We start from the raw sequence: 18,202 nt of genomic DNA on the forward strand, positions 1-18,202 counted from the left end.
GAACAAACAGAGAGGATGGCAAGAAATCATGAACAGAATCTCCAACAACTATGGGATATCATGAAAAGGCCAAATTTGAGAATTATTGGGATTGAGGAAGGCTTAGAGAAACAAACCAAAGGAATGAACAATCTATTCAATGAAATAATATCAGAAAATTTCCCAAATCTGAAGAATGAAATGGAAAATCAAGTTCAAGAGGCTTATAGGACTCCAAATACACAAAATTACAACATACCCACACCAAGGCACATTATAATGAAAATACCTAACATACAAAATAAAGACAGAATTTTAAAGGCTGTGAGAGAAAAGAACCAAATTACATTCAGGGGGAAACCAATACGGATATCAGCAGATTTTTCAACCCAGACCCTAAAAGCTAGAAGGGCCTGGAACAACATTTTTCAAGCTCTGAAAGAAAATGGATGCCAACCAAGAATCTTATACCCAGCAAAACTTACCTTCAAATTTGACAATGAAATAAAATCATTCCATGATAAACAAAAGCTAAAAGAATTTACAAAAAGAAAGCCAGCATTACAGAACATTCTCAGCAAAATATTCCATGAGGAAGAGATAAAAAACAAAGAAGCAAATCAGCAAAGGGAGGAATTATCCTAAAGGAACTGTCAAATAAAGGAGGAACCAAGTGGTGTCAAAAAATAAATAAATAAATAAAATTTTAAAAATGAACCAAATGACCGGGAATACAAATCATATCTCAATAATAACCCTGAATGTTAATGGCCTGAATTCATCAATCAAAAGACATAGATTGGCAGATTGGATTAAAAAGAAAGATCCAACAATATGTTGCCTGCAAGAGACTCACCTCATAGAAAGAGATACCCATAGACTAAAGGTGAAAGGATGGGGAAAAACATACCATGCACATGGACTCAGCAAAAAAGCTGGAGTATCCATCCTCATATCAGATAATGTGGACTTCAAGCCAAAGTTAGTCAGAAGGGATAAAGAAGGACATTTCATACTGCTTAAGGGAAGCATAAATCAGCAAGATATAACAATCATAAATATCTATGCCCTAAACAGTGGCTCATCCATGTATGTCATACAAATCCTTCTCAATTTTAGAAACCAAATAGACCATAACACAATACTACTAGGTGATTTTAACATGCCCCTCTCACCACTGGACAGATCTTCCAAACAAAAATTGAACAAAGAAACCATAGATCTCAATAACACAATCAATAATTTAGACTTAACAGATATTTATAGAATATACCATCCAACCAAGAGCGAATACAGTTTCTTCTCAGCAGCAGATCCTTCTCTAAAATAGACCATATATTATGCCACAAAGCTAATGTTAGCAAATACAAGAAGATAGAGACACTACCTTGTATTCTATCAGATCATAATGGATTGAAGTTAGAAATAAATGAAAGAGTAAAAAATAGAAACTACTCCAACACCTGGAGATTAAACAATATGCTATTATATGATGAATGGATAACAGAAGATATTAGGAAGGAAATTAAAAAATTCTTAGAGGTAAATGAGAACAAAGAAACATATCAAAATCTCTGGGGCACTATGAAAGCAGTACTTGGAGGAAAATTTATTTCATGGAGCACATTTAATAAAAGAAGTAAAACTGAACAAATCAACGACCTAACACTACAGCTCAAAGCCCTAGAAAAAGAAGAACAGACCAACACCAAAAGTAGTAGAAAAAAGGAAATAGTTAAACTCAGAGCTGAAATCAACGAAATTGAAACAAAAGAAACAATACAAAAAATTGACAAAATAAATAGTTGGTTCTTTGAAAAAATAAACAAAATTGATAAACCTTTAGCCACACTAACAAAGAGAAGATGAGAGAAAACCCAAATCACTAAAATTTGGAATGAACAAGGAAATATCACAACAGACACGACTGAAATACAAAACATAATTAGAAGCTATTTTGAAAATCTATACTCCAACAAAATAGAAAATTTCGAAGACATCAACAGGTTTCTAGAGACATATGAATTGCCTAAACTGAACGAGGAGGACATACACAATTTAAATAGACCAATTTCAAGTAATGAAATAGAAGAAGTCATCAAAAGCCTACCAACAAAGAAAAGTCCAGGACCAGATGGGTTCTCAGCCGAGTTCTACAAAACCTTTAAAGAAGAGCTCATTCCAATACTTCTCAAAGTATTCCATAAAATAGAAGAGGAGGGAACCCTCCCAAACTCATTCTATGAAGCCAATATTACCCTGATACCTAAACCACACAGAGACACATAGAGGAAAGAAAATTTCAGACCAATATCCTTAATGAACATCGACGCAAAAATTCTCAACAAAATTTTAGCAAATCGCATACAAAAACATATTAAAAAGATAGTGCACCATGATCAAGTGGGTTCCATCCCAGGGAGGCAAGGTTGGTTCAACATCAGGAAGTCAATAAATGTAACTCACCATATCAATAGACTTAAAGTCAAGAATCACATGATTATTTCAATAGATGCAGTAAAAGCATTTGATAAAATACAGCACCCCTTCATGCTCAAAACACTAGAAAAAATAGGGATTGTGGGAACATTCCTTAACATTGTAAAGGCCATCTATGCTAAGCCCATGGCTAATATCACTCTAAATGGTGAAGAACTGAAAGCATTCCCCCTAAAAACTGGAACAAGCCAGGGATGCCCTCTTTCACCACTTCTATTCAATATCGTCCTTGAAACTCTAGCCAGAGCAATTAGACAGACCAAAGAAATTAAAGGGATACGAATAGGAAAAAAAGAACTCAAACTATCCCTATTTGCTGATGATATGATTATATACTTAGAGGAACCAGGAAATTCCACCAGAAAACTTTAGAACTCATAAGTGAATTCAGTAAAGTAGCAGGATATAAGATCAATGCACATAAATCTAATGCATTTTTATACATAAGTGATGAATCTTCAGAAAGAGAAATTAGGAAAACTACCCCATTCACAATAGCCTTGAAAAAAATAAAATACTTGGGAATCAATCTCACAAAAGAGGTGAAAGACCTCTATAAAGAGAACTACAGAACACTAAAGAAAGAAATTAAAGAAAACCTTAGAAGATGGAAAGATCTCCCATGTTCTTGGATAGGAAGAATTAATATTGTCAAAATGGCTATACTACCAAAAGTGCTATACAGATTCAGTGCAATTCCAATTAAAATCCCAATGATGTACCTTGCAGAAATAGAGCAAGCAATTATGAAATTCATCGGGAAGAATAAGAAACCCAGAATAGCTAAAGCAATCCTTAGCAGAAAGAGCGAAGCAGGGGGTATCGCAATACCAGATCTTCAACTCTACTACAAAGCAATAGTAACAAAAATGGCATGGTATTGGTACCAAAATAGAAAGGTGGATCAATGGTACAGAATAGAGGACATGGACGCAAACCCAAATAAATACAATTTTCTCATACTAGACAAAGGGGCCAAAAATATGCAATGGAGAAAAGATAGCCTCTTCAACAAATGGTGCTGGGAGAATTGGAAATCCATATGTAACAGAATGAAACTAAACCCATATCTCTCACCATGCACGAAACTAAACTCAAAATGGATTAAGGACCTCAGAATCAGACTAGAGACCTTGCATCTTATAGAAGAAAAAGTAGGTCCAGAGCTTCAACATGTCGGCTTAAGACCAGAGTTCCTCAACAGGACTCCCAAAGCACAAGAAATAAAAACAAGAATCAATAACTGGGATAGATTCAAACTGAAAAGCTTTCTCTCAGCAAAGTAAACTATCAGCAATGCGAAGAAAGAGCCTACAGAGTGGGAGAAAATCTTTGCCAATCATACTTCAGATAGAGCACTAATCTCCAGAATCTATAAAGAACTCAAAAAACTCTACACCAAGAATGCAAATAATCCAATTGACTAATGGGCTAAGGAAATGAATAGACACTTCACAGAAGAAGATCTACAAGCAATCAACAAACATATGGAAAAATGTTCAACATCTCTAGTAATAAGAGAAATGCAAATCAAAACCACCCTAAGATTCCATCTCACCCCAATTAGAATGGCAATTATCAAGAATACAAGCAACAATAGGTGTTGGGAGGATGTGGGGAGAAAGGTACACTCATACATTGCTGGTGGGGCTGCAAATTAGTGCAGCCACTTTGGAAAGCAGTGTGGAGACTCCTTAGAAAACTTGGAATGGAACCACCATTTGACCCAGCTATCCCACTCCTTGGCCTATACCCAAAGGACTTAAAATCAGCATACTACAGAGATACAGCCACAACAATGTTCATAGCTGCTCAGTTCACAATAGCCAGATTGTGGAACCAACCTAGATGTCCTTCAATTGATGAATGGATAAAGAAACTGTGGTATATATATACAATGGAATATTACTCAGCCATAAAGAATGATAAAATTATGGCATTTGCAGGCAAATGGATGAAATTGGAGAATATCATGCTAAGTGAGATAAGCCAATCTCAAAAAACCAAAGGACGAATGATATTGCTTATAAGTGGATGATGATACCTAATGGGGGGTGGGAGGGGTTAGTGTTAGGGTTAGAGTTATGGTTAGGGAGGGGGGCAAGAATGGAGGAAGGAAGTACTGTATGGAGGGAAAAGAGGGGTGGGGGTGGGGGGGAAGGGAAAAAATAACAGAATGAATCAAACAACATTACCCTATGTAAATTTATGATTACACAAATGGTATGCCTTTACACCATGTACAAACAGAGAAACAACATGTATCCCATTTGTTTACAATAATAATAAAAAAAAGAAAATAAATTTAGGTTTTTATTCTTAATTTCATTTTAGGTCCCTGTTCATTTGCTAAGAGCCATCCTAAGTTACAGAATTGTTGCTTATCGAGTACTTAAGTTATAAATGTTCATCTGAGTATTGTTTCAACCAAAGATCCTAATATTTAAACCTTTATTATCACTAAGTTAAAAGCACTCTTTATTTACTTTTCTTATACTTTCTTCCTTGACCTCTAAGATATTTATAAGTGTATCATTTAATTTTGAAATAATTGACATATGGGGATGGGGTTCTATATATCTTGTGGTGATTGATTTCTAATATAATAAATCATGTAAGAAACACAGTCTGCATGATTTCAAATTAAAAAAATAGTTATAGAAAAAAAAAAGAATTGTTGCTTATCAGGGGAACCCCCAAATGAAATTATATCTGACATCAAGTCTTAAGCTAACCAATCTTTAAAAAATATATTATAAGTAAAATGGTTTGACATTTGCACCATTGTGAAATTTGGCTCTTAATTCCTTACTCTAATTTCTACTTTTCTTTTGTAGTCAAAAAAGTATCAGAAGATTAGGATATGCATATGCACTTGGCGATCCCATTCTGAATACACAATACAATGACGAGTATGTGTGGAAATCATATTCTAAAGAAAATTTCGTAAAAAATGGGTCTTCAAGAGGATTCAGGAGACACAAATATCATCCCAATCAAGTGAGATAATAGCTGTATAACTGTCAAATTTAATACTGTATCAACAGTCCATGAGAATGAGAGTTCAAATATGTCACAAAGACCCTTCACTTTCTTCAGTGATGAGATACATGGTCCTTCTTGGACAATTACCTACCTACCTTCTCATCTTTATTTCTAACCATGTTCCCTCTATAACCTATGGTGTTTTTTTTTTTTTTAAGATTTTAAAAAATTAGAGTGAAATTCACATAATATAAAATTAACCATGTTAATGGTAGCAATTCACTGGCACTTAGTATATTCACCTTGTGCAACCACCACCTCTGAAGAACATTATTATTGAAGAACATTTTCATCATCCTAGGAAAAACATAACTCATGCCCATTAAATAGTTACTCCCCACCCTACCCCACCTTCCCCTTGGAAACCACCAATTTGCTTTCTATCTTCATGAATTAACCATTCTGGATATTTTACATGTGGAATCACACAGTAGGTAATTTTTGTGTCTGATTTCTTTCACTTAGCGTAATTTTGAGGTTCACCTATGTTGTAGCAAGTACCAGTACTTTTTGTGATTGAATACTATTGTTTGTACATGCCACAATTTATATGTTCATACATCCCTGATGGATGTTTGAGTGGGTTCCACCTTGTAGCTATTGTGAATAGTGCTGCTATGAGCAGGTATGCATAGGTTGTTTCGTGCACACTCAAACCTCCCTGACTTTTTCATTCTTGCCTCCCTCTCGACTAGCCTCCTTCAGTCTACTGAGGGGCACTGCCCTATATTCCTTCAAGACTCATTTTAAAAAGAGCCATCTCCAACCCTCTTTTCTGCCAGAAGAAAATAACTGATTCTCCTGACATTTTCTTGGCCCTGTACACCCTTCTTCCATCATAAAAGACAATTCTCAGTCATAATAAAGGGTTTCATTTACCTGAGATCTAGGATGAGGCCCTTGTGTTCATTGAATAGATGACACAGTGGTAGAAGGGACAATATTTAATGACTAAGGGGATGAAAGATGAAGAGGAGAGAGTGAAGGAGGATGTTCATATTTCTCTCTGGAGGCTGGGTGTATGGTACTGTTGCCTGAGGTGGAACATGGTGGAAGACCAAGTTTGATGGGGAAGGACTAAGAGGAAATGGGAGTCCAGGTGAAGAGCTGTTGGTTGAAGATATGTTCAACAGGCAGACAGTTGAATATACAGGCCTGGAGCTCATGTGAGAGAGAAACTGACTTGGGAATCCTTAGAACACATACTTGTTCCTCATGGTACCCATTCATTACCATCCATTTGTGTCTTAAACAGTTTCCTTAAAAATTAATATGAAATAGTTAATTACAACATTTTACTGTATATGTATACATATACATACAAACAGGCATATGATTTTCATTCATCTAAGTGCTGTCCAAGGCTCTCATTCATTGAGAGCTAGGATGGCAGACTCCCTCTGTGCTCCCAGCCAATGAGAGCTAGCATGGCAGACTCCCTTTGTGCTCTCAGCCAATGAGAGCTAGTGTTATAGATGGTCCTTTGTACTTTGAGCCAATGAGTTTTGGCAAGCTAGATTTGTTGACTCTTCTATTCTGGCCATTGAGCCTCAGCAATGACTGCCATCACTGAAGAGAAATAGCAATGTAATATCCACTGCCTGTGATCTTGCTGAACACCACTTAGAGTTTAGTCCAAGAGATCTACCCTGAATCTGAGTCCAGTGAGTAAAGACCTTTTAAGTGGCACTGTAGGTATGTAATCCACAAAATCCAGACTGAGAACCTCTGTGTACCAATCGCTTCTTCAGTAGATGCTGGCATTTTCACAATTGGTTTCTTCAGTAGATAAATGATAAGAGAAAGAAGGGGATTGAGGCGGAAACTGAAGGTTAAAAGAGACTTAAAAGATAACTTGAAACAGTACAAATACATAACTATTCCAAGGAATTTGGGCAAAGAGAAGAGTTTCTTTATAAGGTAGGAGAAATAAAGGGAGACTTGTTTACTAATGGCAGCCACCCAGCAGAGAGGAAGAAACTTGAATTTGCAAGAAATGAGGGTTATTGGAGTATTGGACTGGATCACACCACAGGGAACTGGATCCTAGTGGCCCAAGTGGGCTGGGCCCTGCTGGCAGCACTGCAGGTACTCTTGTCAAACAGATGCCAGTGCAGGTGCAGTGGGTGGAAGTTGGTGCACAGAGCTTCTTTCCTGGTGGCTTCTATTTTCCTAGAAAGCTAGGGAGTGAGGTCATGGGAGAGGGAAGATGGCAAGATGGAGTGCAGGTTTCAAGTTTTATACGCATAGAATCTCTTTGGAGGTAAAGAGGAGATGGCGCCTGTCCTCCCCTGTCCCCCATAGTGTTGCTGAGATCTCTGCATGTGAAGCAGGGTTTCTCTCTGGGGGTCCCAAGGGTTAAGCAGCCACTGTCTCTGCTCCCTTGGGAATGTGTGGCCATAACTAGAATAGTGTGGGTTTTCTCCTCTTTTGGTCTTATCTGTGAGAGAATTCTTTGTGGATGCACAATTTTTTGGAGCTTGCAATCACATTTTTTTTCCCCCATCTGTGTGAAAAGTCAAAGAAATGCACAAGTACCTGTGTTACAGCTAGGTAAACCAATGGATTCCATTAACAGGCTCCCTGCGTCAGGCAGAGTTAGAGCTGGATGGAAAGGTTTCCGAAGACTATGTACACACCAATGCTCATATTCTTGATTCCATCAGGTGAATCTGTATCTATTTTCTTGAAAATTTTATTTGCATTGATAGACCTTCATTGAATGGACACTACCTCCAGAGCAACCAAGCGACAGATCAAGGGACTGCCTTGCTTGGAAAATCCCTGCTTCTATGGATGAAATGAAGACGGCAATAGCAAATCAGTTTATTTCCCAAACTAAGAGAGACTTTGTGGATATAGACAAAGGTAAACACATTTGCTTTCTTTCTGACTCTGGTCATGCACCGGGCGATGAGCTGCAGTGGTTAGCAGCATGGTCGTGCTCCCTTTCCTTGAGGAAGTTACGATCTAGACACGAAGCAGGAAATGTCATGTGCACAGTCAAGTACAAACAGGTGCACGCTTTAAGAAAAGCAGGCTGCTATGGGCACAGAATAAAACATTAGCCTCACCTGAGGTGGTAAAGTGGGAGGTGGAGGTCAGGAAAGGCCTCCCTTCCTGGTCCTGACGGATGAAGGGAAATTATCCAGGTGAAGATGCAGAGGAGAGTGTCACTGTTGCCTTGTGAAGTCCTAGAGGAACATTTGAGGAACTAGAAGAACTTCATGTGTAGAGATGAAGTCAAGGGAAAGTGGGAGGAATGAGAGAAGAAACCAGTACAGGCAGAGAGAATTCAGTTTGCAAGGGTGATAAAAGGCAGGGGAGGTTATCCCAGGAGCAATCAAGAAGTTTGTATTAGGCTGGTGACAGTTCAGATGTGGACTCTAGCATGAAGGAGGTGGCCCTGCCTCGAGGAAGGAGGCCAGGTTGTCAGAACAGCCCCTGGGGAGAGTGGTGGCCTGAAGCAGGACTGTGAAGTGTGGATGGCAGTGTGGCACCAGCAGGTGGTGGTATGGGCACTTCAGTTCACACCAGCATGATGGATGACGGTTACCCATTCAAGGGCTGGACCTATGGCTCTGGCTGACATGGTACCACCAGTGTCCACTCCAGTGTCTGATTCATCATAACTGATGGAAAGAAATATTGGTAGAACAAATGAATGAACTGTAGGGTTGAGTGATTGATAGATAACAGGGATAAGGAAGTAAAGGGAGCCAGGAGTCTAGCTGGGGATGGGATGGTGTAGCTTTTGTAGACAGGTAGAAAAACGCAGAGGGTTAAGCAAGGCCCATTTCATTTTCTCCACTGGTATGAGATAGAGTCTGGCACTCTCGTCGTACTGCCTCCGAGAAGAACACACGCCTCCTTCTGGAAGGGAGTTCCGTTGTGCAGATCATCCCCTGCAGGATTCTCCCATGATTCACTTGGCTCTGCCCTCAGGATTCTGTAGCTGGAAAATTCATTTGCCTTGGTTTTCTGTAGGGTAGGTGGAGATGACACCATAACTGTTGGCATTTTTCAGGGGCCCCAAATGAACTTCCTGTAGTCAGACACATTTTCCAGAAATGGCATATATGCCGATAAGGTGCAGTTTTGTTCTGGTCTATAAGCAGGACATTTGCCTCATGAGAAATCATGAAAATTGAGTGTAGATATTTTAAAACTGTTCCCTGTTATGGAGAAAGCGATGCACTCTGGTGGGCTGCTCCAAGCCTTGTGACAAAATGGCAATTGGAGCCTTGGTGCTCTCCTACTTCTTTGGTGAGAACACAGGGCCCTGAGGGAGGTTGGCAGCCATGTGGAATTGAAACACAAACTGAGGAGCACGGAGGACCCCATCTCCCTGAGGCTCTGGAAGTCAAGGGAGAATAACAACAAATCTTTTAATGCCTGTGTCTCTACAACCACCTATAAAGTTATCATCTCCAGTCAGAGGTGAAGAATCTAAGACTCAGAGGGGTGCCCATGGTTACCCAGCTAGTGACTGGTGCAGTCTAGGATATGACCCCTGGTAGGCTGGCTCCCCTTGTCAAAACCACACCTCTAACTGGGCACACTGGTGCACATCTATAGCCCCACCTACTCGGGAGGCTTGAGTCCGAGAGCTCAGGGCCAGCCTAGGCAATATAGCAAGACCCCATCTCGAAAAACAAAACAAAAACAAACAAACAAAAAAAACCATCTACCAATTTCAGAGTTAAATTCTTTAAGGGTCAAATGACACATGCTTTTTCCAATTCTTAACTTGTTGATTACTATTTTTAAGGATTAAATTTACTTTTATTAAACAAATATGTGCATATATTTAAAATACAGCATCCCTTCATGATCAAAACACTAGAAAAAATAGGGATAGTGGGAACATTCCTTAACATTGTAAAGGCCATCTATGCTAAGCCCATGGCTAATATCATTCTAAATGGTGAAAAACTGAAAGCATTCCCCCTAAAAACTGGAACAAGGCAGGAATGCCCTCTTTCACCACTTCTATTCAACATCATCCTTGAAACTCTAGCCAGAACAATTAGACAAACCAAAGAAATTAAAGGGATACAAATAGGAAAAGAAGAACTCAAACTATCCCTGTTTGCTGATGACATGATTATATATTTAGAGGAACTTGGAAATTCCACCAGAAAACTTTAGAACTCATAAGTGAATTCAGTAAAGTAGCAGATTGCAAGATCAATCCTCATAAATCCAATGCATTTTTATACATAAGTGATGAATCTTCACAAAGAGAAGTTAGGAAAACTACCCTATTCACAATAACCTCGAAAAAAATAAAATACTTGGGAATCAATCTCACAAAAGAGGTGAAAGACCTCTACAATGAGAACTACAGAACACTAAAGAAAGAAATTCAAGAAAACCTTAGAAGATGGAAAGATCTCCCATGTTCTTGGATAGGAAGAATTAATATTGTCAAGATGGCCATACTACCAAAAGTGCTATACAGATTCAATGCAATTCCAATTAAAATCCCAATGATGTACCTTGCAGAAATAGAGCAAGCAATTATGAAATTCATCTGGAAGAATAAAAAACCCAGAATAGCTAAAGCAATCCTTAGCAGAAAGAGCGAAGCAGGGGGTATCGCAATACCAGATCTTCAACTCTACTACAAAGCAATAGTAACAAAAATGGCATGGTATTGGTACCAAAATAGAAAGGTGGATCAATGGTACAGAATAGAGGACATGGACGCAAACCCAAATAAATACAATTTTCTCATACTAGACTAAGGGGCCAAAAATATGCAATGGAGAAAAGATAGCCTCTTCAACAAATGATGCTGGGAAAACTGGAAAACCATATGCAACAGAATGAAATTAAACCCCTGCCTCTCACCCTGCACAAAACTCAACTCAAAATGGATCAAGGACCTCAGAATCAGACCAGAGACCCTGCATCTTATAGAAGAAAAAGTAGGTCCAAATCTTCAACATGTCGGCTTAGGATCAGACTTCCTTAACAGGACTCCCATAGCACAAGAAATAAAAGCAAGAATCAAAAACTGGGATAGATTCAAACTAAAAAGCTTTCTCTCAGCAAAGTAAACTATCAGTAATGTGAAGAGAGAGCCTACAGAGTGGGAGAAAATCTTTGCCAATCATACTTCAGATAGAGCACTAATTTCCGGAATATATAAAGAACTCAAAAAACTCTACACTAAGAATACAAATAATCCAATCAACAAATGGGCTAAGGAAATGAACAGACACTTCACAAAAGAAGATCTACAAGCAATCAACAGATATATGAAAAAATGTTCAACATCTCTAGTAATAAGAGAAATGCAAATCAAAACTTCCCTAAGATTCCATCTCACCCCAATTAGAATGGCGATTATCAAGAATACAAGCAACAATAGGTGTTGGCGAGGATGTGGGGAAAAAGGTACACTCATACATTGCAGGTGGGGCTGCAAATTAGTGCAGTCACTCTGGAAAGCAGTGTGGAGATTCCTCAGAAAGCTTAGAATGGAACCACCATTTGACCCAGCTATCCCACTCCTTGGCCTATACCCAAAGGACTTAAAATCAGCATACTGCAGAGATACAGCCACATCAATGTTCATTGCTGCTCAATTCACCATAGCCAGATTGTGGAACCAATCTAGATGTCCTTCAATTGATGAATGGATAAAGAAACTGTGGCATATATATACAATGGAATATTACTCAGCCATAAAGAATGATAAAATTATGGCATTTGCAGGCAAATGGATGAAATTGGAGAATATCATGCTAAGTGAGATACGCCAATCTCAAAAAACCAAAGGACAAATGATCTTGCTGATAAACAGATGATGACACATAATGGGGGATGGGAGGGGGGTTAGCATTAGGGTTAGGGTTAGGTTTAGGGTTAGGGTTAAGGAGGGTGGCAAGAATGGAGGAAGGAAGGACTGTATAGAGGGAAAAGAGGGGTGGAGGGGTGAGGGGGAGGAAAAAATAGCAGAATGAATCAAATAACATTACCCTATGTAAATTTATGATTACACAAATGATATGCCTTTACTCCATGTACAGAGAAACAACATGTATCCCATTTGTTTACGATTAAAAAAAAAAGGAAATCACCATGTTCCTGACCTGCCCCTCTCCACCGACACCCCTACCTGCCATTAGTGGTCAATTTTAATCCTTTTATTAGTTTTCTTACATGATCCCCCATATTTTTAAATACTGCTGCTATTTTTTGAGTCTCACAAATTTTTGGTACTTTATTTTATTTTTGGGGGGGACACCAGGGATTGAACTCGGGCACTCAACCACAGAACCACATCTGCAGTCCTATTTTGTATTTTATTTAGAGACAGGGTCTCAGTGAGGCCTCGCTAAATTGCTGAGGCTGGCTTTGAACTTGTGATCCTCCTGCCTCAGCCTCCCAAGTGGCTGGGATTGCAGGCGTGTGCCACTGTACCTGCCAATTTTAGGCATTATTACTGATCCTACTGTGATAGTGGAAGATCTGGTTCTCCTATAACTATTTCTCACTCCTCCTCCATTCATCTTTTCAATAGAATTATATTTCAAATTTTTGGTTACATTATAGTGTTACTACTTACATTATGATTAGGATGACATGACATATTGTGATCACATAACATGATCTGATTAAGTAATGTTTATCACCAAGCCAGCATGTATTCCATGATTGTTAACACTTTTTGCTTCTTTTTACCATTGAATATTTAACTTTGTTCCCACATGCCTTATTTTCTATGTGCCTGTCACTAATTTTTCCCCAAATAGTTTGTCATACACTGGCTGAGATTTTTTTCCAAACAGCACATTCTACTCCAACACTGTCCGCCCCCCACATCATTCTCCTCTCATCTAGGCTAGTTCTTCTATAGGTTTGCTGTCCATCTGGGCTCCAGAACCTTCTTTTTTATTATTCTGGGAATTTTCTTTTGTATCTTCCCTGTCATGGATCCCCTGTTTCCTGAGTTCACATCTTTCTCTTTTTTATCCTCCTTCTACTTTGCAGAAACGCATCTTCCAGTAACTTCCTATGAAAGGGTATATGGGAGAAACATTTTGCCAATCCAAAAATGTCTTTTTTTTATTTTGATGCACTCATTTGATAGTTTGCCTGGAAATAGAATTCTGAGTTGATGATTATATTCCCTCAGAACACATTTTTCCAAATATGTTCTAGCATCCAGGATACAGAAGACTGATGCTATTTCAATTTATGATCCTTTTGTATTTTTCTCTTGGAAACTTTAAAAAAGTCTTTTTTGTTTATTTGTTTGTTTTGATATTGGGGGATTGAACCTATCGCTGAACTTCATCCCCAGTTCTTTTTGTTGTTTATTTTGAGACACGGTCTTGCTAAGGTACTGAGGCTGGCCTTGAATTTGTGATCCTCCTACCTGAGTTGCTGGCATTACAAGTGTGCACTTAAGATCAAAGGTCTTCTTTTTATTTGTGACATTCTGAAATGTCACAATTACATACACTAGTAAGTCTTTTGTCATTCATTATGTTGAGCATTCATGTCCTTTTGTTCTGGTAGATAATTTTTTTTCTCCCCTTGTATTAGTGCTTTATTTTGCTCCTCTTCTCTTTTCTAAGAATCTTGCTGTTTGAATTGATTATCTAATGTTTTTATCTTTTTCTCTCCTAGTACTTTTCTTTTTGTATTTTTGTTGTTTGATAAATTCTTCACTTTTTAATCCAACTCTCCTATTGAATTTTTGTTTGAATTCTCATATTTCTAATTTTTAAGCTATTTCTTCTGCTTTTTAAAGAAGCAGCATTCTGTTCTTGTTTTATGGATGCAGTAATTCTCTTATAAATTTTTGGATATTTGTGATATATGTTTAGTGTTCTTTACATTGTAGTTTCTGTTACATTGTTACATTCTGTTACATTGTTACATTCTCTGAGTATCTTAATGGTCTAATGAAAATCTGGTTATATTTCCTATTAACAAGGGATCAGAGGTAGATTTACTAAGAAGCTACTAAAACTTAAATTTCACTTCTGTGGATTGTCCTTTTCCTGAAAGAGGACATAGCCCAAATTTTAAGCTCCATAGCTCACAAGACCTACAAAGGAAGTACAGTACTCACATGTGATTGGAAACAGAGACAGAGCTTGTCAATTGGTGCCTGATGTAGGTGAGCAGAGGAGGAGCCATTTTTTCCTGGTTAGCTCCAGTGTTTAAGGAATGAGCCTCCCCAGAGAGCTAAGCCCTTGAATGCTGGCATTCTGAGAATAGGATTGGGGAAGAAAGGGGCTGGGGGTCTTCCTTGTTGGTGTAATGAGTTTTAATGGCCCTCTTTTCCTATGCCAGTATCTCACCATCTCTCTTCTACTGTGATGCCCCCAAGTCCAGAGTGTCTTTGGTTCCGTTTTTCAGAGAATAAATCTCTAGATAGGAAATGTTATGGCTTGGATTTGAGGTGTCCCCCAAGGGCTCCTGGATTAACTCAGGAATGTTGGAGGTGAAATGATGGGATTGTGAGAGTTGTAACCTCATCAGTCCATCCTAGTTTGAATGGACTGGGTAATATCTGCAGGCAGGTGGGGCATGACGGGAGGAGTGGGTCACTGCAGGTGTGCCTTGCAAGGGTGCATCTTCCCTGTGGCCCCTTCCCTCTTCTCTTCCTTTCTGTTTCCTAACCCTACCCTAACTGAGCAGCTTTCCTCTGCTGGGCTCTTCCCACATGATGTCCTGCCTCATCTTGGGCCCAGAACAATGGAGTTGGCCATCTATGGACTGAGATCTCTGTAACTGTGAGTCACAGATAAATATTTTCTGGACTAAGTTGTTTTTGCTGACCATCTTGATTCACAGTGATGCAAAAGCTGACTAAAGCAGGAAGTATCTTAGCCCAATTTCTGCTGCTATAAAAGAGTACCCCACACTGGGTAAATTGTAAACAACAGAAGATTATTTGGGGCTCGTGGTTGTGGAGGCTAGAGAGTCCAAGACTGAGGAGCTGCATCTGGAGAGAGCTTTCATGATGCATCCTAACACAGTGGAAGGCACGACAAGATGAAAGAGCACACGAAAGCAAGAGGGGAAGGGTGGAGTTCACTCCTGCAATAACTAACCCAATCCACTAACCTACTCGTCTTAATCCGCTCTGCCCTCGTGATCTAACCACCTCTTAAAGGCCCTACCTGTCAATACCATCGCAGTTGCAATTACATTTCAACATGAGTCTGGAGAGGACTTTCAAACCACAGTTGGAAGGGGCTGTCCTCTGACTGCTTGGGGTTAGGAAAGCAGCGAAGCGGGGAACCACTCTGCATTCAAGCTTCCAGCCTTGCCGGTTTCCAGTCCTGACCCTCACACCCTGTCTTCCACTATCATGGTCACATCCAAGTTCGAACCTGCTGGAGTTCCACAGAGCGGGTTGGTTCACTTATTTGTTATTTCCTTCTGCAGCCACCTAGGCTTCCGCGTCCTCTGCTTTGCCCATTCAGTCGCCGTATCTCGTTTGCTCTTCCTCTTCCGGCGAGGTGTTAACATGTCTAATCTACAATCACTGATGGAGTTTGGGCCTGGAAGAATCCTAAATGCAAAAATACAGTGGAGACAACTCACGGGGTTCAATGTGAGATACCGCTAACCCTTAGAATTCCCAACCCCCTCCAGGCCGGTTCTGTCCCATCAAGTCATTGAAACTACTCTGGTCAAGGTCCTCAGTGGCCTTCCCTGGGATCTTTCCCATTGCACCTTCCCCAACCTGTGCAGCCGTAGTCAGTATTGCTGGCCACCTGCTCTTTCTTGGAACACCCTTCTCTTTGAACTTCTGTGTGGTCACATTCTCCTTGTGTGCTCCTATTCCTTGTCTCGTCCTTTCTGGTCATTTTTCCATTGCTATCTATGAGAGGTCCTGAAACTTTAAACATCAGCTATCCTGGACTCCCACCTTGGTGTCTCTCCCCAAACCTGTCTGTCGACCCTCAGTTTCGTGGATTTGGAGAAGTCTCACGAGGGTTCCCACACATCACCTGTCGGTCCCTGCAGCCCCTCCACCGCAAGGCAGAAGCATGAGCTTGTAAACATCTAAACTGGATCACATTGTTCTATGGCTTCCTTTCACTTGGCAGGTTCCGGTTCCTTCAGTGGGCTCCCGTTAGGCAATCTCATCCCCTCACTCCTCCCCCCTCATTCATGGGGCTCCAGCCACGTGGGCCTTTTTAGGTCCTGAAAGACGCCAACTTCTCTTCCACTTTGCCCAGCGTGCCTGCCGTCCCCTTTGCTGCAGCGTCCTCCCCTTTCTCCCTGCAGACCCCAGCTTCGGTGTCACCTCCCCTGTGAGGCCAGCTTTTACTTTTACTTCTGAAGGGATCTTCATCTCTTTTCATCTAGCATTTTGCCTTTTGGAGTCATTTATCACTGATTCTTGTCTTTTGTTGTTTCTGATTTACTTCATCTCCCACTCAGTAAGTTGCCCGCTCAGGGCTTATTGCAGTGCCTGGCATGTGGAAGAAGCCCAGGAAATATTGTTGAGCATCAGAGAGAGTATAAGAAAAATACCCTTCTTGAGATTTTAGATGGGTATGGGATCAAATGACCAGTGTTCCTGCAGATATACAATATGGATCATGGAAAAACACTGGAAATGTCAGAATACTTTAAGATGTCTTTGAGACTCCATCAAAATTGTCCATTCAGCATGAGCAAATCACCATTTCCCCAAGTTCTGGTAAATATTCGGGACCTGTCAAGACTCCCTCCTAAATTTCTCAGTTCCATCTGTTTCTCTCCAACCCCTCAGTCCTGCCTTAGTTCAGGCTACCAGCATTTACCTTGGATGACTTCTAGTCCAACTCTCTTTTCTAGTTTGTTCCCCACAATCCATTGTGCACACTACAGTCACAGTGAACTTCTGGAGGTGCAAACCCATGTCTCCTGGGCTCCTAATCCCTTTAGAGACTCCCCCACAGTCCTCAGTAAAACAGCTAAATGCCTTAAGCTGCGTGATATACCCATGATGCAGATGTACACGTGTTTTTGTAGCCGCATTCTAACCTCTTTTGAAGGATTTGTCACATAATATTGCAGTTATATTCTGTGTGCTTATTTCTCTAATACTTCAAGCTTCTGAAACACAGGGACTATGTCTTAGCTTGCTATCCTCATCATTGAATACTGAATTAAGGCAAATGAACGGGAAATACTGGAAGGTGTTTGTTTCTTTGTTTGGTACTGGGAATTGAACCCAAGGATGCTTTACTGTTGATCTACATCCCCCACTGTTTTCATTTTTAAAAATTTTGAAACAGAGTCTCACTGAGTTGCTCAGGCTGGTCTTGAACTTGCAATCCTGCCTCAGCCTCCCAAGCTGCTGGTAGTACAGGATAGCAAGATGCTTGTTTTTACATTCAGGAGTGGACAACTTGGCTTTGATGAATTTGGTAAAGATGGCAAAACCACTTCTCACTTGGCTTTAGAGTGTGTGCCACTGCTCCTAATGGTTTGGAACGGTTCTTGCTGTAGATTTACTTTTGGCTTGAGCCTTTCTGCAGAGGCTTACCTGATCTAAATAGGCTGGTTTCCTTTTTAGGGTAAATTTACTGGTATAGTATCACAATTGTCAAGTGGAAAGAAACCAGAGGGAAGCGAGCCTCTGAGGAGCAGGAATGACCCTTGAAAAAAGGGGCCTTAGGTCGGCTTACCTCTGGATCATGGTAATCTT

At 39.9% G+C, this 18,202-nt stretch overlaps 1 protein-coding gene across 1 annotated transcript in view; it reads left to right on the plus strand.

The window, feature by feature from the left end:
- The window catches only part of Tex26 (testis expressed 26), a 40,844-nt gene that overhangs the window by 12,121 nt on the left and 10,521 nt on the right, over nt 1-18,202 (plus strand). The window contains exons 3-4 of the mRNA XM_047554244.1: nt 5,316-5,478; nt 8,235-8,391. Coding sequence (XP_047410200.1) covers nt 5,316-5,478; nt 8,235-8,391 — 320 coding nt within the window. The remainder of the gene's footprint in view (nt 1-5,315; nt 5,479-8,234; nt 8,392-18,202) is intronic.

Source organism: Sciurus carolinensis, chromosome 5, assembly GCF_902686445.1.
Source record: "Sciurus carolinensis chromosome 5, mSciCar1.2, whole genome shotgun sequence".
NCBI classification, from domain to species: domain Eukaryota; kingdom Metazoa; phylum Chordata; class Mammalia; order Rodentia; family Sciuridae; genus Sciurus; species Sciurus carolinensis.